At 49.6% G+C, this 24,343-nt stretch overlaps 1 protein-coding gene across 2 annotated transcripts in view; it reads right to left on the bottom strand.

The window, feature by feature from the left end:
* The window catches only part of PLCD1 (phospholipase C delta 1), a 112,440-nt gene that overhangs the window by 82,595 nt on the left and 5,502 nt on the right, over nt 1-24,343 (bottom strand). The window contains exon 1 of one of the 2 annotated variants that reach the window (XM_066584642.1): nt 2,890-3,032. The exons of the other annotated variant lie outside the window; for it this stretch is intronic. Coding sequence (XP_066440739.1) covers nt 2,890-3,004 — 115 coding nt within the window. The 5' untranslated portion in view covers nt 3,005-3,032. Of the gene's footprint in view, nt 1-2,889; nt 3,033-24,343 lie in introns of those variants that run through there. 2 annotated transcript variants of the gene reach the window in all.

The raw sequence follows: 24,343 nt of genomic DNA, 5'->3' as shown, positions 1-24,343 counted from the left end.
ATGGCACTTGCTCAGCTTCTATCTAGGCCAGCGCATTGCACAGGACGCAGGTTTACGTACTATTGCCTTAAGCACCGGGGTGTAAGCTTACGTTAAGGGGTTAAAGGGCTTGTACCAAGTTCGACTTCTATCACCTACTCACAGTGTCCCCTACTTCTGTCTGCAGGCTCGCTGAACCCACCCAGACTCAGGAGGGGATTGAATGAAGCGGCAGTGGCAGCTGCGCCATTCATTACAATGGAGCTGACGAAAATAACCGAGTGCAATTGGCAATTTACTATAAAACTCCCCAAAACCATAAAACCAGATTACGATTCTCACCTGCTGTATTATATACCGTCTCACCTCTCAGGACTGGCAAGAATGCAAACCCTACAGGAGGAGTGCGTAGAGTTCAACAAGCTTAAAGGGAAAGCGTCAGAAAATGACAATATTCTAGAAATCAGGCTCGTGCCCGCGGGGGTTCGCTCACCGCTTATTACACGTGCGTGATACACTGCGAAGGGAGGCAATGAACGTCAATGGGCTTTTATTGTTCCCCGCACACCGGCGTGCAGATACAGCGTTTACATATGGCGGAGAAATAAATGGCAGCACGCTCTACTTCTCTGTGTACGATCCAGAGCCCTTCTATGGGCTCCATATCAAACCGCTGCCCCTACGCAGGCATTATGAGCGGGCAGCATTTCGAAACGCAGCCCATCTCTGCACAGACTGGGGAATTTGAAAAAAAAAACAAACACACTGTGCGTGTCCGTGACGTCAGAATCCTGGGCATGCGCACTGCATACCCGCTCTGTGCCCGCAGAGGCCAAGTGCTCCGTATGTGAGACCCCCGCGGCGTTTTACACATACGTCCGTGGACATAAACCCTGAAGGGGTTCTCCAGGACATTAAAAAATGCTGAAAGGGCCTTTAAAAAAAACAGAAAACTGAACATTCACCGATCCCAGCCGCTGCCCATCCAGCGTTGCACCCCGGTGCCCACCGCACAGAGACCCTGGAGGAAGCAGGCAGTCAGGTTGTACTTGGCCGCTCGGCCAATCACAGGTTATTCTTCTATGGCGAGCTGACGTCTGTGAGTGGCTGAGCGGCCATGTGCGCAATGAATGCCATGTGACCGCCCACCGCTGCTGGGTTCCTGGGCGGGACAGTGGAGCATTCAATTTTTTTTATTGATTTTAGACCTTTTTAACTTTTTTAATTCCTGAAAAATCCCTTTAAACATTTTTAAGGCTTTTTTGTTACTTTTAATTTTTCCATAATCCTGCAGTTCTCCCCCCGACCACCAGGCTTAACACCAGTCTGACACGTCCTGCTCAGCCGTCACCTCACTACCATCACAGGCAGGATTACACCGAGAGGCCCCTATATGGAGACCGGTCTCACACGATGTGATTTCCAGCGATGCGAGAGCGTGTGAAGTCGCTGTAATATGAAGGCCGCGTATTTCAAGGTCTTCCTTTAAACGGGCGAGGTTTTTACTTGTGATGGGGCGTGGAAAAAAAAATCCCGGCATGTTACCTTGCTGCGATAAGTCTTTTTTTCTCGCTCATGTTACTCTATGGGGCCTCCAAAATATCGCATCTCAACCCACGAACTTATGCGATTTTGCCGCAGCGATATCACACTCGCCACGTGAAATTAGCCTAATATAGGATCCACCATTTACAATAAATGATGGTTGCAGCTCACCTCCTCCCCTCCCTGCACAGGTCACACAACATGCCCACAGCGGTCTCCCATCCATTGTGTATATACAGTTCTATCAGCTAAAACCCCTTGCCTCTCGTTAGGCCATCGACATCTGATTGCTGCGGGTCCCGGTCTCTTTCATCTCCACCAATCAGCTACTGCGTCACTTCACTGTTCACAGCGCACTGCAGTCTGGCTGGTATTGCTGGAGTATTGCAGTGAATCACTATCTGGCAGCAGAGTATTATAAATGGCGCATGGTGGGGGTGGGGAGGGCGGATTCTGCTCTGGCGGTTAGGGAATCTATGTTATGACTCTGGGCACAACAGGAACAACCTCGGCTGTCCAAGAATATAGATAGGGCCACATGGCTACTTGACCCACTCAGTGGCCAATGCACATGCCACAGTGCCCGCATGGGTTCAACTCAGTGCACATGCCACAGTGCCCGCATAGACGGGTACAGCTCAATGCCCTTGTAAAAGAGTACAACTCAGTGTCTAGTACATGTATCACAGTGCCCAAGCAGACCAGTACAAGTCTGTGCCCAGTACGTGTCACTGTGCCCATGTAAAATGGGTACAAGTCAGCCCAATGCATGTGTACAGTGCCCACATAGATGGGTATAACACAGCGCCCATTACATGTCAGTGTGGTCAGGCAGGTCCATACAGGTCTGTGCCCAGTGCATGGGTCACAGTGCCCACATAGAAGGGTACAACCCTGGTGCCAATCCAATCACAGAACTTCACTTCCTTCCTTGCACCATGTCGGTGGGTAGTGCCAGTGACCACCAGCCGGCAGCCATGCACCTGCCGCACGGGTTATCGCGACAGTCTGAGCCCATTCCCAGCGGACGGGTCCGGTCCGTCCAGTCGCTGCCATAGCAGTGCCTACAGGAAGGCGTCCGGTAACCACCGGCTGCTGCTCGTCTCACTGGATGGAGGTCACAGAAGAGAACCGTCCGATCCGTGCAGCTCCAGCTGCTGGAGAACTACAACCCCCAGCAGACTCACAGCTTGTCACGTGCAAAGCATGCCGGGAGTTGTAGTCTCAGCACAGCTGGAGAGCCACAGATTGGAAAGTTACTCCTCGGACAGATCGGTGAGTGCCGCAGGTAGGTGACCCCCGGGCCCCCAGCAGGGAGCCCCCCAACCCCCCGGGGAGTGCCCGCAGCGCCCGCCCGACTCCTACCCAGCCAGGAGCTGTTCATCTGGGTGACGACCCGGCTGGCCTCCTCCTGGATCCGCTCCTGGGACTTGGTCCGGGAGGGTCTTCTGCCGACACACTGCATGCTGAGCCCCCGCATGAGCCCCGAGGACTGACTACACTGCTGGGGAGACGGCGGAGTCCATGGAGGAGGCGGGAGGGGAGTGGAGAACGGGAGGAGGAGGAGGGGCGGGGGGAGAAGGAAGCACGGAGAGGGGGGACATGGTGGGGAAGTGCGGGCACCGGGGGTACAGGGTAGGGAGTGCGGGCACCGATCAGGGGGCACCGGCGGTACAGGTCAGGGGGTGCGGGCACCGATCAGGGGGCACCGACGGTACAGGTCAGGGGGTGCGGGCACCGATCAGGGGGCACCGAGGGTACAGAGCAGGGGTGCGGGCACCGAGGGTACAGAGCAGGGGTGCGGGCACCGAGGGTACAGGGGGGGACTTGTGGGTTGTCTGTCACCACTTTTCCGATGTTCTATAATCTTACGGGATATTTTGTGGCACCAGAATAATATTATTAATATTTGTGTTTTGGAGAAATACAGACGTTTAACCCCTTAGCGGCCGGGCCTGTTGGCCCCTTAGTGATGGAGCCTGTTGGCCCCTTAGTGGCTGGGCAAAATTTTGGAAATCTGAGATGTACCAGAATGACCCCGTAAAGGTTCTGCACCTCCCGGTGGTCCTGGCGTCGTTCCTTCGCCACGTCTTGTTCTTCATCCAGGTGGTACAAATAAGCCGATAGAATTTGTGTAGATTTATTAAAAGCACCAAAATTGGGGAAAATTTAGAATAAATGGTCATTTTTTTCCCCCACATTTTCAACTGCAGTCTGTGAGCTCTGCGGACCCGGGTGATGAGACATGGATCTCCAACTGTTAGCTTTTGTCCGGCTACATGTGGATGGATTCGCATTTCGGAGACACGCAGTCGGCGTCGGCACCGCGGCTCTGCAGCCGATCCCGTTATCACAGGTATGGAGACACGCAGTCGGCGTCCGCCCCGCGGCTCTGCAGCCGATCCCGTTATCACAGGTATGGAGACACGCAGTCGGCGTCCGCCCCGCGGCTCTGCAGCCGATCCCGTTATCACAGGTATGGAGACACGCAGTCGGCGTCCGCCCCGCGGCTCTGCAGCCGATCCCGTTATCACAGGTATGGACACACGCAGTCGGCGTCCGCCCCGCGGCTCTGCAGCCGATCCCGTTATCACAGGTATGCAGACACGCAGTCGGCGTCCGCCCCGCGGCTCTGCAGCCGATCCCGTTATCACAGGTATGCAGACACGCAGTCGGCGTCCGCCCCGCGGCTCTGCAGCCGATCCCGTTATCACAGGTATGGACACACGCAGTCGGCGTCCGCCCCGCGGCTCTGCAGCCGATCCCGTTATCACAGGTATGGAGACACGCAGTCGGCGTCCGCCCCGCGGCTCTGCAGCCGATCCCGTTATCACAGGTATGGACACACGCAGTCGGCGTCCGCCCCGCGGCTCTGCAGCCGATCCCGTTATCACAGGTATGCAGACACGCAGTCGGCGTCCGCCCCGCGGCTCTGCAGCCGATCCCGTTATCACAGGTATGGAGACACGCAGTCGGCGTCCGCCCCGCGGCTCTGCAGCCGATCCCGTTATCACAGGCTGCGGAGACGCTTCTTCTGCACGCGGGCGCAAATCAATGGCAGTTTCTGCTTGCGAAGGACAAAGCGCAGCATGTTCTGTTTTTACGCGGACGGCTCCCATTGAAGCTGTCCGACCGGCGGCCCCTCCACAACTGATATTGCAGAAAGGTCGCAGATTTCACATCATCGCCTAGCAACGGCGCGAAAAACAGGTATATTTAAAAACCTGTAATACTGCGCATGTCTGACGGCGAGCTGCGCGGCCCATCCGCAGTATGAGAAATACCGGTACGTGCGGACGCCGGCCGGGCAGAGGGGCGCACTCCCACATGCAGAGTCCCTCAGTGTGCGGCGCGCCGTATTAACGTTTAACCATTTAGGAGCCGCACAAATCTAACATGAATTATTAGTATTTTGAGGAACATTTTGTTTTCCTGCATGCAGCGGCTCAGAGGGCCCGGATGGCAGAGACCCCACAAATGACCCCCTTAAAAAACACCCCCCCTGGCCGCCCTCACGCAGGCGTTCTTGTACCGCGGTTAGCGCTGCACTATACGCTGTGCGAGGCTCCCGCTCATTGCAGCGCTCGGCTCACACAGGCTGACGGCGCTGCAGCTTCTATCTTTGGGCGTTCTCAGCTGCGTCTCCCATTAAATGAATGCGCCGCGGTTTTAGCTGTAAACGCAGCATTTTTGCAGACGCCCCGTGAGGCCTACATGTAGAAAAATAAAATAAAAAGTCACACTGCGCACATCCGTGACGTCAGATTCCCAACATGCGCAGTGCATACCCCGCCCACACACGGTCTGCCAGCAGAGCATATGGGCTGTGTATGTATAAAACAGCACGGGAACCCTGCGGCATTTTACGCATACGCCCGTGGGGCATTTTACGCATACGCCCGTGGGGCATTTTAGGCATACGCCCGTGGGGCATTGTACGCATACGCCCGTGGGGCATTGTACGCATACGCCCGCGGACATCGGCCTTTAGAAATAGCGTGTTTTTATGAATATGTATTGGTGAAACATTTGTGAAATTAATTTTAAAAAGTGGTGACAGATAACCCACAAGTATTGATGTGGGCACCAAGGGTACAGGGCAGGAGTGCTGGCACCAGTTGTGGGGTACAGGCACCAGTCGTGGGGTACAGCACAGGGGTGCAGGAACCAGTCATGGGATACAGGGCAGCAGGGTGCACACACCAGGGGTAGAGGGCAGGGAGGGACAGGAACCAGAGGTACAGGGCATCGAGGTGCTGGCACCAATCATGGGGTACAGGGCATCGGGGTTCAGGCTTCTACATGAGCTGGTAGACCTTGTATATCCCATTCTCATCCCAGGACATGATGCCAGTTTTTTTCCCCACAGATGACTCGTCCGTGAAAAATCACATGTCTGAGAAGACCCATTAAAGTCAGGGATCCGCGTGCTGCCCGTTGGCGATATGGACGGCAGACGGGCATAAGAATAGGGAGCGCGAATAAGCCGTAGCTGTGTGGAAGGTGGTCATTGTTCTCCAAAGTCCCCAAATGTCACCAAAAGCGATCCAGAATGAAGATGAGGGGTTGTGCCAAGACACGGCGTTCTCACTGTCCAGGAGGTCTAACAAAGGGGCGCGGGCAGCTCAGGGTGGCAGTGCGGTGGGGTTCACCGTTGAGGTGGAGGGCGACCCACCGGGCTGATGCGTATGTGGTGCCATTAATAGGCCGGCGCGGTGCACCACACGTCTCAGTTGGTCCGGCACCCTTTGTATGTCTTAGGGAGGTCTCACAGAAACAGATTCCAATTGCGGAATCGGCGTCCGCAGCAAAAGGCGGGCATTGAAAGGAAGGAACTTTCGCTTTTTCCTTCACACTTCACAAATTACGTATTCCGTGAGCCGAAGAAAAATCGCAGCATGCTCCATTTTGCCACGGACCCTGCGTGGACAGCCTCCATGGAAGTCAATTTAGGCCGTCCGACCCGCAGGCCCATATGCAAGTAACATTGTGTTACTGTGTAACATTGCTGCGGGTGCCCAAGTCATCGCTTAGCGATGGCGCCGGAAATACAAACATTAAAAAAACAAAAACAATTGCGCACATCCGCCAGCGAGCCGCCGCAGTCATTGGCAATACAGTGCATGCTGAGGGTTGTGGTTCTACACCCGCCCTCGTACTCTGTATATCAGTAAATATGGCCGCTGGCAGTGATGTTATTGCCCGCCATAGACGGATGTTTGGCCCCGTGTTCAGAGTAAGGTCGGGCTCACGCGTATTATGCGCAATAAAAAAAACCGCTAGTGTGAGCGAGTCAAAGAAAATCCATGTACTTTCACTGACTCCATTCACCGCGTATTACGTGATGACATTACGCTCGTGTGAGCCTGCCCTACGCCAAACCTGTCAGGACCCGACGCCGATCTACAACACTATGTGTGGATTCGGCGAGCTGGCGGTTCCGTGTGGTTGGGTTTTCCCGGTGTGTCAGGATATATTCAAAGCGTGTGGTCATATCGCACTTGGTGCAAAACCGCTATCTGCACGTCACGGAGGGCGCCCCCGATCGACCAACCAGGCTATTACACGGTCACCCGCTCGTTTAGATTGGCGCCGTGGAGTGCGATAGCCACTGCAGGGAACACATGATTGCAGGGCTCACAGATCCGCTGATTAAGGGGCGGTCCTTCTAACGGCTTATTTACATGAACGGATTTGCGCACAATACGCAGTGAGGAGCCGCTGATCTCAGTGGGTTTGTTCACATCAGGGTATTTTGCGTTCACATTTAATTTCCGTAAAACAATACGCAGCACGTTCTATAATGAGCGCGAACAGAACACGTATTAAACCCATTTAACTTAGTTGCCCATGGGGGCGTGCTTGCGTGTTCTTTCATGCGCGCAAAAAATACAGTAACACATGTACAGGCATGGGGAAAAACGCAACGCCCATTGCGCAAATGTGCTTATGTGTGTGTGGCCTAAGAAGGCCTTGTCCCGGTAGGAGAGCTCCTTTAGTATGCGGCCTCACTGCCCCGGTTCCCCCAACATGGAGCGGTCTCGCTGTGCGCCCCCCGCCCTCCACTAACAGACCTGTTAGCTTGCCTTCACACGGGCGACCGCGATAACGCGTTTGTCAATGAGCGGTTTACCTGCGGGTGCGGGCCGTTGTTCGTGCCTCGCATCACCTCCCTGAAGTTGTGATCCTCCGACTTTTGTTTCACACTCGTTGGAGAATCATCACATCGCACTCGTGTGCTCATCGGACGGCGTGCCGCGCGTGTGACCGTCCCAGGGGGAACAGCGGGCGATGCGTTCGCGGGGTGAGAAGAGACAGAACATCAATCGTGTGTATGACTCCGCTCAAAAGAATGGCGTTCATACCCTCGCGAGTTTTGTGCGTCTCGCAAAATAAAAAACCCGCGTAAGATTTACGCTCTTGTGAGTGTAGCCTTACACGAAATGACCTGCTGGACGCAGGCGCCCGACAGCGCGGCCCAGCGATAAGCGTTCTTGTGCTTTTAGGCCGGCTGCACACGGACGGGTCGGGTTCCCCATTCAGGAGCCCTTAGAGCTGCGGCCACCATGGCAGGTTCTCGCGGACACCGATTGGGAATCACTACGATATATATATGTCCTAATGAGGTGACTGTTGGGGGATGCTCCAGGCGGAGTGCCCCTTCAATGTTCACTGATGTCCCTAGAGGTGTGCTGTACAAATGATGTGCAATTAACCCCTTAAGGACCAGGCGAGGTAAATGTACGGCGCAGGATTAAAGCCTCTGCTCCTGCAGTCAAGCAGGAGGAGGTCAGGTCCTCAGCTGTCAGATGAGGCAGAGGACCCAAAGGAGAAGGGAGCAGAGCTGGGGTGTCCGAGCAGATCCAGATCAGCTCTGCCAGTGACTATTGTCATTACAAAGAGATGTTTCCCCTGTAACTGGGGCTCCTTTGGGTGCGGCTCCTATGGACGCCCCAGCTACAGCAAAAAAAATGTGAAATAAAGAGAAAAAAAAGAGGTATCTGACATCCTGGGGGACAGAGGTGGAAAAATATATACTTAAAAAAAGAAAATGACCCCAAACCGTCGCCGTATCTGCCCCGTAATCCAAACTATACGTATTATGCATCAAAACTCCAAAACAAAATGAAGAACCTGTTCTCATACTTTATTTTAGCGTAAATATGCTAATTAAAAAAAATTAAGTTTAAAAAAATCTTTTTTTTAGCTTTTTACCCCCAATAAAACTGTAAAGCAGGAAAAAAACACCACATGGGTAAAATCTCTAAAAAATGTACTTTAAAACCAAAACCGCCTGGTCCTTAAGGGGTTAAACAATAGAAAAGTGTCTCTGTAGTGCCACCTGCTGGAAGGAAGCCTACAAATCAGTTGTGGCACGACCAGCTATGGAAATGATACTGAAACAGTGACATCTAGTGGGCAGATTTTGAATAAAGTTTCCACTGCAAGTGCTTCCTTCATTTCCCTTGGAGCACAGTCCATGTATTCACTATATAGAGTCTCTCCGGTAGTAAACGGCGCGGTGATTGGCCCCATATGATAAATGTCCCCAGCACATACTGACGATTGGCATTAGTTGCCCATCGAGACGTTTACATGACAGGCTTTGGCAAAGATAAAACTACTGACTGACGAGGGACAGCGTGCTGCAGCTGGGGGCATTACAAACCGCCATAAATCCCATATTATAACATTTTCATCGGGATGTGAACTGCTGGAATGAGCCGACAACACAGCAGGACGTCTGTGAAGAGCTGCCAATATTGCGGCAGGACATGTATGAACATCTGGGCTGTGAGCACAATGCAGCAGGACCTCCATGAGCATCCGAAAGGTAAAGAGAACACAGCAGGACGACCGTGAGCAGCTGGAACAAGCCAATACTTTTTGTCAGGGTGATCAATGAGTGGAACAGGTTGCCACGGGAGGTGGTGAATTCTCCTTCAAACAGGGGCTGGGATGATTTAGTGATCCTGCACTGAGCAGGGGGTTGGACTCGATGACCCCGGAGGTCCCTTCCAACTCTATCGTTCTACGACCATGCAACAGGACGACCATGAAGAGCTGCAACGAGCCGACAACGCAGCACAACGTCCGTACAGGTTTGTGCTAGAAGACAGCAGAATGTTTTCCAGAACGCTGTATAAGGGTGACTGCCCACTACAGTTTTTTTTCACTAGGAAATTCGCAGCATTTTTTTTTCTGCAGGGGACTATGGGACTTGTAATGTTAAAATCGCAATTTACCGCGATATCGCGATTTTAGCTTTACAAGTCCCATAGTCCCCTGCAGAAAAAAAACGTTGCAAATTTCCTAGTGAAAAAAAACTGTAGTGGGCAGTCACCCTTATACAGCGTTCTGGAAAACATTCTGCTGTCTTCTAGCACAAACCTGTACGGACGTTGTGCTGCGTTGTCGGCTCATTGCAGCTGTTCATGGTCGTCCTGTTGCATGGTCGTAGAACGGTAGAGTTGGAAGGGACCTCCGGGGTCATCGAGTCCAACCCCCTGCTCAGTGCAGGATCACTAAATCATCCCAGCCCCTGTTTGAAGGAGAATTCACCACCTCCCGTGGCAACCTGTTCCACTCATTGATCACCCTTAGGGATCGCTATTTGTGCAGCTTCTTCATATAATTTTTGCAGATTCTCCAATCATGCAATAACATCTACAAGCTGGTGGCATACGGGGTCATCTGCATTGTTTTCATCCTCCGGGGTTTCCTCATCTGTGTGATGTGTTTCCTGCAGGACAGAACATGTGGCCTTTTCACATAACTAGTATCATTATGGCCACTGGCCACCAGAAGAAGCCGCTCGGACCCAGTGATGGTCTGAAAGCTCCAGCAGAAGGCCAGTCGCTCTGCCAACGCTCTCACTTGTCTCCAGGGTCCATTTCTTATGGCTTGACTCACACTATAACTTTTGGCTATTTTAACCACTTCCTGCCCAGTCCACACTGTCGCATTTGTTAAAGGTGGCTTTCTCACAGAAGCGTCACCACACCTGACCACAAGTTGTGTATAGCAGTGCAGCTCTATTGAACTGAATGGGTCTGAGCTGAAATTACACCAACAACCTGTGGACAGGTGTGGCGCTGTTTTGTGGAAGAAAGCCACCACGTTTATCCAGTCATGGCCAACTTCTTTAATGAGAGGAGCCTAAAGTGCTAGGCAAGCATTTTGTCATATAGGGTACTGATGTCACGGTTATTGTACGCTGTACTATAGACTAAAGTGATTGTGAAGTTATTGTTTATTATACAGTCTTTCCCTGAAAATAAGACCTATGCCAATAATAAGCCCTACCTTGATTTTGGGGAGGTTTAAAATATAAGTCCTTCCCTGAAAATAAGCTCTAGCTACACTACTTGAAAAAACAAAACTCACCTAGCCGCCAGCGTCCGGGTCCTCGTGCTGGTCGCCGGCACTGCAGCAGGTTGCCGTGTCAGCCTGACTGAGGATTCTCTTCTTTCCGGTAGCGGGGTTTTGAATTACTCCGCTTCCGGCAAGCGAGTGCTGTGATTAGATCGCGCACTACCCAATCAGAGCCGGCGTTCGATCAGTCACAGCCATTCAGTGAATGAGATCACTGAATGGCTGTGATTGGTTGGATCGAGCTCCGGCTCTGATTGGCTGACGCTCGATGCAATCACAGCACTCGCTTGCCGTAGGCGGGGTAATTCAAAACCCCGTAACTAGAAAGAAGAGAATCCTTGGTCAGGCTGACACAGCAACCTGCCGCAGTGTCAGAGACCATCGCCAGGACCCCGGATGGCGCGGACCAGGTAAGTATAAGACCCCACAAAAATAAGACACTGTGCCTCTTTTGGGGCAAAATTTAATATAAGACAGTGTCTTATCTTGGGGAAAACGCGTTAGCTGCATATTTCACATCTTTTGCCTGTTTTTTGAAGTCTCCTCTTCGTTCCTCGGTTCATCTCTGCTTTCTTTACAGAATTTAAATACTTAATAGCCACAAGAATCATTTACAGAGGGTGAAGCAAAGCATCCCAGAAATAACTGAGCCTGATTATATACAGAGCAGAACGTCGAAGCTAATAAAGTTAAACAGAAGGCAGAAACGCCCAAGTAACAAGATCCATAATTATATGCTGCACTGTAGTATAATCATCATCCTGAGGTATGTGCCACGGCTGCGCCTCCCAATGTAAACTGCCATGCAGACCTCTGAAGTTCAACCCGTTACGGATGGTATGAAGCGGTAATAGTACAGCTGACACAAAGTAATGCACACAAGTAGGTCATACGAGGGCGCGTCCACATGTAGAGTATATGCTGGGCCTTTAGCACCATTGATTTGCAGTAGAAGCAATGTGGTGGGATGTCAGGAGCCTCATCCACACTCCTGCGGTGCGGATTTTAGCATGCAACATCATCCTGCATGACCAATCTGGTGAGGGTCCAGGGAGCATTGCCAACTTGTCAGCCAACTATACCCTGATTGCTGTTAGGCCCCGGGGGAAATCCTCAGAGCCATTGTCAGACCTTAAACTGGTGCAGTGGGCCCTGGATTCCTCCTGGTGCATGGCAATGTCCAGCTTCATGTGGCCAGAGTGTGTTGACCGCTCCTGGATGCTGAAGGCATTGATGCCATTGACTGGTCGTCATGTTCCCCAGGCCTGAATCCAAGTGGGCACTTGGGGATGTCAGAATGTTCCACAAGTAAAGCCAGGAGCTCACTGATGCCCTGATCCATGTCTTGGAGGAGATCCTCCAGAACTCCATCCACTGTCTCATCAGGAGGATGCCCAGACAGTGCATACAGGCATGTGATGTCCTGTGAACCTGCTGCTGCAGCCGATGATTGCTGACTGTGTCGTTGGCTGCAGCAGTAGATGGGCAGGCTGACTGCAGCCTTTAAAGATGATGTCAGCAGGGAGACTGAAGCTGGAGGGGGTAAGCGAGGAGCGATGGGTATCAGGGGCTTTCTTATTTTGCAACATTCTGGACCCGGTGAGATGGCCTTTCATGACTCGGACAACTCCTTTAAGTGTTCCTTTCATGTTTCTGTGTTGTGTCATTTCACAAGGACAGAAGAGCCTGAAGTTGATTTATTCAGAGGAGAGATCCTTGTTCACTGCCATTTCTTGTGTTTTTGAACACAATGCCTAACATTTTTCACATAACTCTCTAGGTGAGATGAAATTTTCCTAAACTGTGAAATCTGCAGTCTTAGAATCATAGAATGGTAGAGTTGGAAGGGTTCCCCGGGGTCATCGGGTCCTCTGGGGTCATTGGGACCTCCAGGGTCATCGGGTCCTCCGGGGTCATTGGGACCTCCAGGGTCATCGGGTCCTCCGGGGTCATTGGGACCTCCAGGGTCATCGGGTCCTCCGGGGTCATTGGGACCTCCAGGGTCATTGGGTCCTCCAGGGTCATTGGGTCCTCCGGGGTCATCGGGTCCTCCAGGGTCATCGGGTCCAACCCCCTGCTCAGTGCAGGATCACTAAATCATCCCAGACAGATGTCTGTCCAGCCGTTGTTTGAAGACTTCCATTGAAGGAGATCTCCCCACCTTCCATGGCAACCTGTTCCACTCATTGATCACCCTCACTGTCTTCATGTAACAGAGAAGGTAGAAAGTGAATCTGCGTTCAGCTGCACCAAAAAGGACCTTTCTAGCCTATAATTAATGGTGATTACAGTGCCGGCCCCACTCGGCAGTCAGGATATTACAGCCACCCACACGTTGGGCTGTTTGTTTCCTCTACCGCCACATAGTCTCACAATTACAGTCCGAGTTTTCAGGTGATGTCTGGGTAGCATTTTCACAGCACATTACTTCCAATTTTTAGCTCCTCTTTGAACGCCTCTTCCATCGTGACTCCTGACATAACGGGAGCCATCGGTAACATAATAACCCAAGCGATCACAAGATCCACAGACTTATAATGGATGTCAGGAGCTACAGAGAGTTCAGCGCCCGCCATCCCATGTGATGAATTAAAAATGCCGTTTCACATGGCCGACTGTCAAGCACTAAAGCGCCCAACAGCCATCGCAGCCATGATGGTCGCTCAGTGATTGGGGGCGGAGCGGGCCGGGGATTGTTTCGGCCGGCGGCTTCCATCCACAGTAAATAGGCCGTCGTTCATAGATGAAGTGCGCAAATGCACGCTCGTTACGGGCGCAAATGTGAAAAACACTGCGCAATTCTGTAAAAAAAAACACATTAAGTTAAGTAGCCTTTTAAATCCCGGTGGAGGGGTGTTCTGTGCCCATTTAAACATGCCATGCGTGCCCAAAAAAGGACAGTAAAATAGGTGCGCAAAAGCTTCATTGCACTGAAGCGTACGTAATTACGTCCATGTCCGAGTGAAGGGGCCCTGAGGAAGAAGTTAGGTATTCAACTGTCTGCCCACATCTGCTTCTGCTTCTCCCTTCTGGCTTTGGTGTCTTTCCAACGACCTGTGTCCCGGCCTTATAGGAGATTGAAATGGGTTTTCTACGCAGGACAACCAGTTGCTTTTAGCGTCACATCAGCTGCTGCGTTCGCATAGAGGTGCGGGTGCTGTTTTTGATGCACTGGCTTCAGTTCACAGCTTTCTTCCTTGAAGGGTTTTTCTGGAAATTTACTATTGAGGACCGATCCTGAGGATGGCCATCCATAGCTGATTGACACTCAGGATCCCCGCCGATCATCTAATCCTACGGCAGGAAGTGTAATAGCAGGCATTGCTCCCATTACTTCTATTACACTTCTGGTTTCGACTCCAATTAAGACATCCAGCTGGGCTGCACTGACAACGGGCCGGAGGATCAGGACCCCCATGATCAACTATTGATGACCTACCTGAGGATAGACAAAACTGAATGGCAGGAGCCTCCGGGTGTATATATATATATAGTTTCTCTGTTATCATGAGCACAAATTAAATAAAAGCAGAAGGATTTCTACCTTTAATCATCCAGGCTCCGGACATTCATTTTTGTCTACATTGAAGAACCGCCGGGATCGAGCGCTATAGGATGAAAGGTTTCCTGCTAAGGAGAGGATACGGACGGTATAAGCCGGGAGCGGTTACAACCTGCTGCATCGGTTATAACATAGGTTATTTATCCTGAGGAGGGTTCATTCACAGAATCCCCTTTCATCGTCCCCAAATCAGCTATAAACAGGTTCCCGTCCGGGTTGTTCTTTTCAGCACAATGTACATGTAGATCGTTACTAGGGTGAGCGGCCGGACCACGCGTTGTGCCCCCGCACTTATCATCCCTTTTTACAGCCTTTGTGTATTAGTGCTGCTGCGGCACCTCACTGTGTCGGCTTGTTTGCATCTTTTTCTGTTTTTGGGCCTTGGTTCTCGCTTTGCTAGGTTATAATTCAAAATCTATAGTAAGCTACTAAAAGTCGGAGTGCGCCCAGTATTACCTGCGCCCAGTATTACCTGCGCCCAGTATTACCTGCACCCAGTATTACCTGCGCCCAGTATTACCTGCGCCCAGTATTACCTGCACCCAGTATTACCTGCGCCCAGTATTACCTGCGCCCAGTATTACCTGCGCCCAGTATTACCTGCGCCCAGTATTACCTGCGCCCAGTATTACCTGCGCCCAGTATTACCTGCACCCAGTATTACCTGCCCAGGAGTATATAAATCGCAGGACGAAACACGAAATGGGACAGAAGCAAGCCAAATTCTCTGTGGTTGTAAAAGTCTTAAAGTGACCTTCCCATCCTGGAGAAACAAAGATGGCCGCTCCGCTTCTCTGACTACCCTGTGCAGACTGTGTAGAGTCTCAGACTAATGATGTATACTAATGCATCAAGTAGTCAGAGAAGCCGAGCCACCATCTTTGTTTCTCCAAGACTGGAGAGTCACTATAATGGAATCACCATGTTATATAACACATTATGATATAGACCGGTGTTCCCCACCTCCATTCCTCAGGGACCCCCAACAAGTCATGTCTTCTGGATCTCCTCAGTATTACACAGGTGATGTAACTATTGTCGGTCCTCAGACATCACAGGGGTTCTTACTATAGGAGATCCTGAAAACATGACCTGCTGGGGGTCCCTGAGGACTGGAGGTGGGAAACACTCTGCATGGTTATAATAGCCTTAAAGGGAACTTATCATGCTGAACATGTAGTCCGATCCGCAGGCACCATGTTATAGAGCCGGAGGAGCTGAGCAGATCGATAGAGGGCTTTGTGGGAAAAGATTCAGTATAACTTGTATTTTATACATTTACATCCCTGCTTATTCTGAGATTAGGAGTCCAGGGGGCGGTTAGATCAGTGATTGACAACCTAAGGAATCCAGTGGATGGTCCTATCACTAATTGATAGTCTAAGGAGTCCAGGGGGTGGTTTGATCAGTGCTTGACAATGGCCTAAGGCAGGGGTCTCCAACTCCAGTCCTCAGGGACCACCAACAGGTCATGTTTTCAGGATATCCTATGGTAAGAACACCTGTGGCAATGTCTGAGGACCGACAATAATTACATCACCTGTGTAATACTGAGGAAATCCTGAAAACATGACCTGTTGGCGGTCCCTGAGGACTGGAGTTGGGGAACACTGGCCTAAGGAGTCCAGGGGGCAGTTCTACTCAGTGCTTGATGGCCTAAGTGTTACGCCTGTCTGCTCTTGGTTTATTTTCACAGCACACCTTGTTCTGTCCAGACGAGCCAGGGTTAACATCTCCTGTGCGTCAGGGTAATTACCCTGCTATGTGTCTGAGTAGTGTGCTGGTGATTGACAGGTCTATCTACCTATCGGCTCCTCCCACCTTCCTATAAGATCCAGCTCATGCCTCCTGGGAGGGGCCGATTATTGTTCTGTTGTTCTGATTTTTCTGTCCGTTGGACCTTGCTATTGTCTGTTTTACTTTCTCTTATCTGCCAGGCCTGTCTGTTAACCTTGCCTTTATTTTCAGTTTTCAATGTCCTCTGAGTTGTCCAGCTACTCTGACCTGCTGGTAATCTGGCCCTGGTACTTTGTGCCATTCCCTCAGTCCGCTTGCTAGTCTGCCTCATTTGGTATTCTGCTTCTGTCAGCTTGTCCGCTAGACCTCGCTGTTATCAGCCAGGGTTTTCCAGACCGCCTCTGTTTGTATCTTGCTTCTGTCAGTTTGTCTGCTAGACCTCGCTGTTATCAGCTAGGGTTTGCCAGTCCGCCTCTGTTTGTATCTTGCTTCTGTCAGTTTGTCTGCTAGGCCTCACTGTTATCAGCCAGGCCTTACCCTCTGCCTTTCCTGATGGTGCTAGTGGGTAGTAGTCTCTTGCATAGGTACTGCGGTCCCTGCTTGTCCTCCCTAGTAAGCGTAGGGTCAGAGTAGGTGGCCTGGAACAGTGGCATTGGTGTAAGTCAGGGAGCCCCACGCCGTGTGTACCTAAGCATCCTATTAGTACCGTAACACTAAGAAGTCCAGGGGGAAGTCCTACTCAGTGCTTGATGGCCTAAGGAGTCTAGTGGGCGGTTTGTACTCAGTGCTTGATGGCCTGAGGAGTCCAGGGGGTGGTTCTACTCAGTGCTTGATGGCACAAAGAGTCCAGAGGGGAAGTTGTACTCAGTGCTTGATGGCCTAAGGAGTCTAGTGGGCGGCCTTATCAGTGATTGACAATCTAAGGAGACCAGTGGCAGTTCTATTCAAGTTCTATTCAATTCCGTGATTGACAGCTATGTTTCTATGAATGCTCCCGTAAGGACGCCTGTCAATCCTCATGCCCTCCGCCCCCTGGACTCAAGCACAGAATGAGCATACATTTCCATCAATAAGTTGTATATTCTGAATCCGTCCACACTATATCTGCTCTCCCTGCTGTATAACAGGCTGCCCATGGATTGAACATTTCCATGCTGACGGTTTCCCATTAATGAACTGGCCATGTCCTATAACCTGTGCAATAAGGACATGGTCCATGGGTATACTAGTCCTAACGAGCCGGCCGTGTTGTGTAACATGCTGTGATGTAGACGTTCGCCGGCGTTCTGTGCGCTCAGCATCGATGAGAGGCTTCTGGCACTCCTGGACATTCATTTCCTGCTTCGCTGCCGGTTACTATACATCTGCTGACTGAGGCAAAACCGAGCCGGTCCCATCAGGTTAGAGAGCGGCGGGCAGATGCCCGGAGGTGAAGAGGCGACACGGTTACACAAAACTACATAAGAACAACCGATACTATCATTATGTAAAGCGGCGGAAGAGATGAAAGCGTGAAATGTGACAGGTAGCCGCCCTGCATCCTGTGATATATGAAGAGCGTAACAAAAGGCGAAAACCACAACCTGTTACAGAGTGCAAACACCCCCATCTTGGCAAAACTGTATCACACATACCAGACAGGTATATATCGTATATACTATATATCTGCCCGCATTGTGTTCTATTCCAGCATGCGGCTTACGTTGCATTTTCAGTTTACAACATTATTTCTTTGTGCTGTTTGATTGCTGCTCCGGAGCACACTGCAGCATCATGTAACAAAAAGCATGTTACATCAGCATCCGGCATCACTAGAATAGAGCCAATAGGTTGTATTTACACTGACAATTATCATGCGCCGCTTCTGTCTGATTGCGGCACGGACACGACTCATGGGAACAACCCGATGTTCAATGAGCAATTTTTCATTTGGACCGAGAGTCCAAAATCACAAAATCCCAGCATGTCCTATTTTTGGTGATTCCTTTTCAGGAATCGCCCATTATTCGCTATGGGAGCCTGAATAAACGGCATCGCACTGGCTTGCCAGGAGATCTACGAATACGATGCGGTTTCTTTTTTACTATTTTAACTATTGGAAGCAAATGCAGCTTCTTTTCACACACGTAAAAACCACATGTACATCGATGCGAATCGCGTGTTTTTGGCACCAAAATGCAATGTATAAGCGGGAAAATCACTGACAAATCCCTAGTAAGGGGGCGTGGCTAAGCAGGAAGGCGAGTGGTCACAGGTCCGGGAGGCTCTACATAAGGGCAGGCTCACACGAGCGTATGCCTAAAACGCTGCGTGTATAGTGCAGCGCTGTACCGCTGTGTGAGCCGGCGTTTCGCTGTGTATGGCAGTGGTTTTGGGCTGCGCATTATGACATATCAAAGTAGCGCTTGAATGCGGCGTTTTGTAACACCGCGATTTTCTGTCTGCTATATTTTCATGTTTTAGCGCTTTTCCCATGATCCTCCAGAATCGAGGGGCCTCTTCACCACCCAACCCCTAGACTGACTGCCCGGAGTGTGGCAGAACCCTCTAAGGGGCACATCACACTACCTATTACTGTTTGGGCAGCATGCTATGCCCTACTCGCCACTGGCAGCCTTGGACTTTCCTGGCGGGATCTCCATCTGGAGATTGCCATTACACAGCTCCTGTACGGGACTGCCCGCCATCTTCAGCCTTCAAGGACCAGCACACCAGAGCCAGAAGCCATTGATATAGTGTCTGTGCTCCAGCAGAAGTACCTCTGCAGTTCTGGGAGAGGCTCTGTTTTGTCATGGCTGCCATTTTGGCTTCCTAGTAGTGAAGAACTTCTCAAAGTGGCAACTCAGGATTACATCCCCCTGCAAACGGAGTAATACACCCATCCTCCTTGTACCTCCATCAGGAAGACTGTACCTAAATTTCCAACAACAGCCCTAATAGTCTTCCTACTAACCCCTGCACATAGCATATAATATACAAGGATTCGCACAATCTTTCCATACATTATGTTTTTTTAGGACTTCCATTATTCGGCACCAACTTAATTTTTCTATAACACTCAAGTTCAACTCAAATCAAAATATTGCAATGGTTCGTCCCTAATCTTTTCTGGACTTCTGTGCAAGTTGTCTGCCCACTCTTAATTTTTTGCTTTTAGAACTTAGAGGGTCTCTGGCCCAATGTTTCTGAGGACCATAATGACTGTGGGCCGAATATGTTCTCCATCCATTTGGTGGGGTAGATTAAACTCCAAGAAGCCTCTGTTGGTGTAAATGTTTTGGTGTTCACCCTTCATGTAAATCATTCAGATATGGTGACAGTTGGCAGAAGTGAGATGTTCGGTACCCCAAACAGAAGAAAGCTCAGGCCGAGATTGATAAAGTCCACCATAAAAAAGTATCCAATAAAATGGCCCTCGCACCAAGCAACAATGCTGAACAAGAAACCTCCGACACTGAGCGTTCAGGAGGGAAGGAACACGCAGACCGCAATACTTCAATTCAAAGCAACGCGTAAAGTAATCGAGTCGCTCTAAAGATGTTCTCTCACAACTGCCTCTTACTTACATATTGGGTGGAAATGTGAAAGAAGAAAACCCTTCTGGTCTAAAGTGACCAAACTGATTACAATTGTGTCTCCTCCCCCCCCCCCCCCCCCCCCCCAAGCCCATAAACTATCTCCTAAACTGCCTCTTATAAATCTGGAGCCTCAGACACCAATGTTGGGATACAGGTTGTTCTGCTCTCAGTCGATACCACTCTATTGGCGCAATATGAACACTCCATCTACAGCTCATTGTAGCAGAAGTGTCCCATGTAGCCAGATTGTTAGAACTTCATGCACCAGACAGTGGTACATATTCTGACTTTGAACCAACCCGGACCCCATGACTCTCTTTTATGCAGCATTCAAACCTCTTAAGCGAAATAATTCTACATTAATATTTTATCCCCTGAATCAGACCTAAGATATACGCTAAGGCCGAGGATCTCCAAGGTAGTTTTCTCGGAAATACTACCGGTGCCAGACAGGAAAGGCAGCGGGATATTAGGGAGGTAAACAAGTGGCTCCGGAGTTGGTGTAAGAAGGGAGGGGTTTGGGTTCTGGAGAACTGGGCTGACTTTGCTGTCGGCTACAGGCTCTACCGTAAAGACGGGCGGCATCTTAATGGGGAGGGGGCAGCTGTGCTGGGGGAGAAGATGGCTAGAAGGTTGGAGGAGTGTTTAAACTAGGGACTGGAAGAAAGGGCAAAAAGAGCAATAGGAAGGAAGACAGTGTAGACAGTGACCTAGGACCAAGTAATGGCAATGGGAGTTGAGCAAGGGGTGGGGTTAGTACAGTTAGAACTGACAGAACAGCTAATAGGACCATCAATAGTACAATGAATATAAATAATAACCGTATACATTGTATGGCAACAAATCCAAGAAGTCTGATCAGTAAAGTGAGTGAGCTTGAAGCGAGAATGTCTAAAGCAAATTACAATATAGCAGGAATAACGGAAACATGGCTTGATGATAAGTGCGATTGAGTGGTGAATTTACGGGGTTACAATCTCTTCAGAAGAGACCGTGGGAACCAGAAAGGGTAAGGGGTATGTCTGTATGTTAAATCCAACTTAATGCTGAGGCTACAGGAGGATATAGTTGCAGGAGATGAATACGTGGAATCTACCTGATCCGCTACAGTAAATGTCCTGTTGGGGGTCTTTATGTCGGAGAAAGAGGGCAAAAACTGAAAACGAGGATGAGATCTCATCGCCACATGATTAATCACAGAAAGACAGAATTGCCTGTGGCCGAACACTCTTCTAACCATGGACATGACATAAGAGATATGAGAGTTTTGATATTGAAGGGCGGTTTCAAGTCACAAAACCACAGAAGAATTTGGAAATATAAATTTATAACAACTTTTGACACGTTCAATAGATGATTGAATTATTGCCGAGGAATTATGGGTGAATGGGAGGTGTGAGACATCTATAGTACAGATAAGACTGCTGGCCTGGTGACCTCCCAACAGTAATTCAGGGACCATAAACTTTCACTCCCTTATCAGTGTCTGTGCCGTGCCATAAGTATGTGTGTTATAAGTGTGTATAAATATCCATGCCTCTTTAGATCTAATCCATTTTAGCCTGACGAAGAACCTGAGAGGTTAACAAGCTGCTTCATGTATTATTGTAGCCATTAAAAGGTCTCATATCTACAGGATTACGTGGTTTCACCTGCTGGGAACAATCACATTTGACTCTACTGGCGACACCGGACCAAACCTTTGTTTTCATTATTCTGGAACATGCGACCGCTGCAGCTAATTGCTGGCCGCAGTAAGCCGGTGACTGCCTGCAGCGGTCACATGTCCCCAGTGTTGGTGATGCCATCGCTGCAACAGGATCTATAGAGCGTAACAGATGATAGAGCACCCTTGGCACAGGAGCGGGTGGATCGGGTGCGCTGAACATGCTGTTTACTTAAGTCTAATACCAAAGTAGTAACAGGAAAGAAAAACAACCGCCCTGAGATTATGGAGTAATTAACTGAGATCACAGTGAAGACAATGACATCCTGGGAGCATGGATGTAGATTAAAGAAGCGCTCCGGCTATTTCTTCATACCGTATTAACGACACAACGATCAACATTGTAAAATGCTAAAACAACACTATAAACTCATTACCAAATCCTTTTTCCAACACGCAGTTATTATTTTTGTCCACCTCCCCATATTGGATTGTCTGACTGCTTCAGGCTCATTCACGCTCGCGCAGCCTGTTTAGACAGGCAGATTCATCACCAACTCGTTCAATGAGAATTGTCCAGTCTTTCTCATAATAAATGTTTAAACAGAACGAGCCAATGAGGGTCTTTATGCCTGCATAAAATGAACGGCAGCGAACTATTCTCATTCATCGTTGCTCACATTCAGACTGAATGATATCGTTCATTTTTGCTCGTTTGAACAATTTTTTTGAATGGTGATTGTTCCGTCTAAAAGCACTCATCATGAAGGAATCGGTGACTGATTGCTATCTCAGTATACAGTCATACAGGGAAGGCTATAAATCACTAATAAGACAGCCTACAGGACTCATTAGGCTGTCAATCACTGGAAGGACCACCCACTGTTGATTACTGATAGGACCATCTCCTGGACTATTTAGTGTCACGGCGCTTCAGACGCTGACTAGGTATGGGCGCAGGTCCAGCATAGCGTCATGGTGCCAGCACTGGACCAAGTGTTGGACCTGTTAGCACAGATGTAGTGTCATTAGTGTCTGACGTTGTGGGAGAACATTACTGAATGGCTGGCTGGATGTTCTCTCTGCTCAGTAAGCCTCTCATGTTCTCTGGAGGGGTTCTGAAAAGGACTGGATTCCTGGGAATAGCGGTAATGCTCATTGTGTTCTGGTCAGTGTTCTTTGCTCAGTTAGTTGTTCTGTGCTCTGTTTAGTGCTGTATATTCAGTATTCCTTGGTCAGGTGCCCTTGTTTCGCTCTGACTTGGGCTTTGCTACTTTCCAGGATTAGTGTTGCCCTTTTTGAGACGGGTGCTCCTCTTAGTTGTGGGTCCATCTGGGACATTTCAGGATGTACCTTGCAATGTTTCTTCAGGCATTCACTACCATCAGTGTACATATCTCTCAGGGTGCCGCAGTGCTTTGCTTACTGGGTTTTTGCCATCTGTTGCGCCAACCGGCCTGAGCAGATGTAACACTTAGGCTATCAGTCACTGATAGGATGGCCCACTGGACTCCTTCGGCTGTCAGTCCCTGATAGGACTGCCCACTGGACTTCTTTGTCTATCAATCGCTGGTTGGACCCTCCCCCACTGGAACTGTAAACTCAAATTGAGCAGAGATAGAAATCCAAGTTACATGGAATCATTTCCTACACATGCTGCCTGCACACCAACCACCATGTAAAGCATGACAGGTTTTCTCTAAGGGCGCTTTCACACATAGCGAAATTGGCTGCATGGATAAATCATTAGCTCGGTGTTATCCTATGAAATCCGTATCTTTTCAAATCCACACATATTTTCTCTGCAGCAGAATAGTTTGCGGCTGCCCAATTCACAATGTTTACAGATCTGTTGTTGGGGATTTCTAACATGCTGAAAAGTTGTAATTCCGCAATTAAAATCCACAAAAAAAACAACAAAGTTTGCAAAACATTCTGCAGTTAAAAATGCAACAAAATCTGAATTTTAATCTGAAATTCATAACTGCGCTGCGTCCTGCGGGACATGTAAGGATACAGATAAACCCTTCTCTACCAGTATAGGGCCTGCTTACCATACAGGGTGCGTTAGAAATGTAATATTTGGGATGGCAGCCCCGGAAGATTAAACTGAAAACTGCAATAGATTTTGGTCTGAATTCCGTAAAGGTTAGCCCTGCCTGACGTTCCATGGAGGGCGACATTGGGCCTCAGTCATTTGTATTGCCAGCTTGGATGGAGAACAACAGCTGACAGAACAATCAGGACATGAAGTGTGCCCAACAAGGAAAAGGCATCCCAGTAATATCACAGGTCCCATTATCAGCTGTGTAATATACCCCATAAAGCACCGGGGAATCTTCTGATGTGTCCATTGCATTTTTCGCATTGACAATTAGATATATTATTGAATACATTCACTTCCTGACTAGAGATGAGCGAACCGAAGCTGTAGACCCCGAATTCAGATTGAATTTTGTGAAACATTTGGTTTGCTCAGAACCCAAACTGGTGGTTCGATGCATGAAGCTCTGTGGTTCCTACTGTTCCCTAGGTTCAGATCTGACCAAAGATAACACTTGCATGCGGTTTTCCAACTCCATGCAGATGTTGTCTTTCATCAGATTTGAACCCTGGCAACAGTACCAACCACTGAGCTACACCCATTAAAGAGCCACCAGCATGCTCAGAACTTGTTTAAGGGGGGGGGGAGACTTCTGGTTCCATTAAACCTAATTTGGTCCAAATCGAACTTTGGTGAACCAGCTGAGCCGAGTCTTGGAAAAGCTCATCTGTATTCATGACTTATATGGTTACTTATCAAAAAGGAATTAGAAGGGAAATGACAGTTGAACGGCGAACGGGTAATGTGACCCTCTGGGTGCAATATCACAGAGACAGAGGGGTACCCCTCGGGGGAGC

The sequence above is a fragment of the Eleutherodactylus coqui genome, chromosome 12, assembly GCF_035609145.1.
Source record: "Eleutherodactylus coqui strain aEleCoq1 chromosome 12, aEleCoq1.hap1, whole genome shotgun sequence".
In the NCBI taxonomy this organism is placed as follows: domain Eukaryota; kingdom Metazoa; phylum Chordata; class Amphibia; order Anura; family Eleutherodactylidae; genus Eleutherodactylus; species Eleutherodactylus coqui.
Note: the sequence above shows the minus strand (reverse complement) of the source record. Positions and strands in the feature narration are given on the sequence as shown.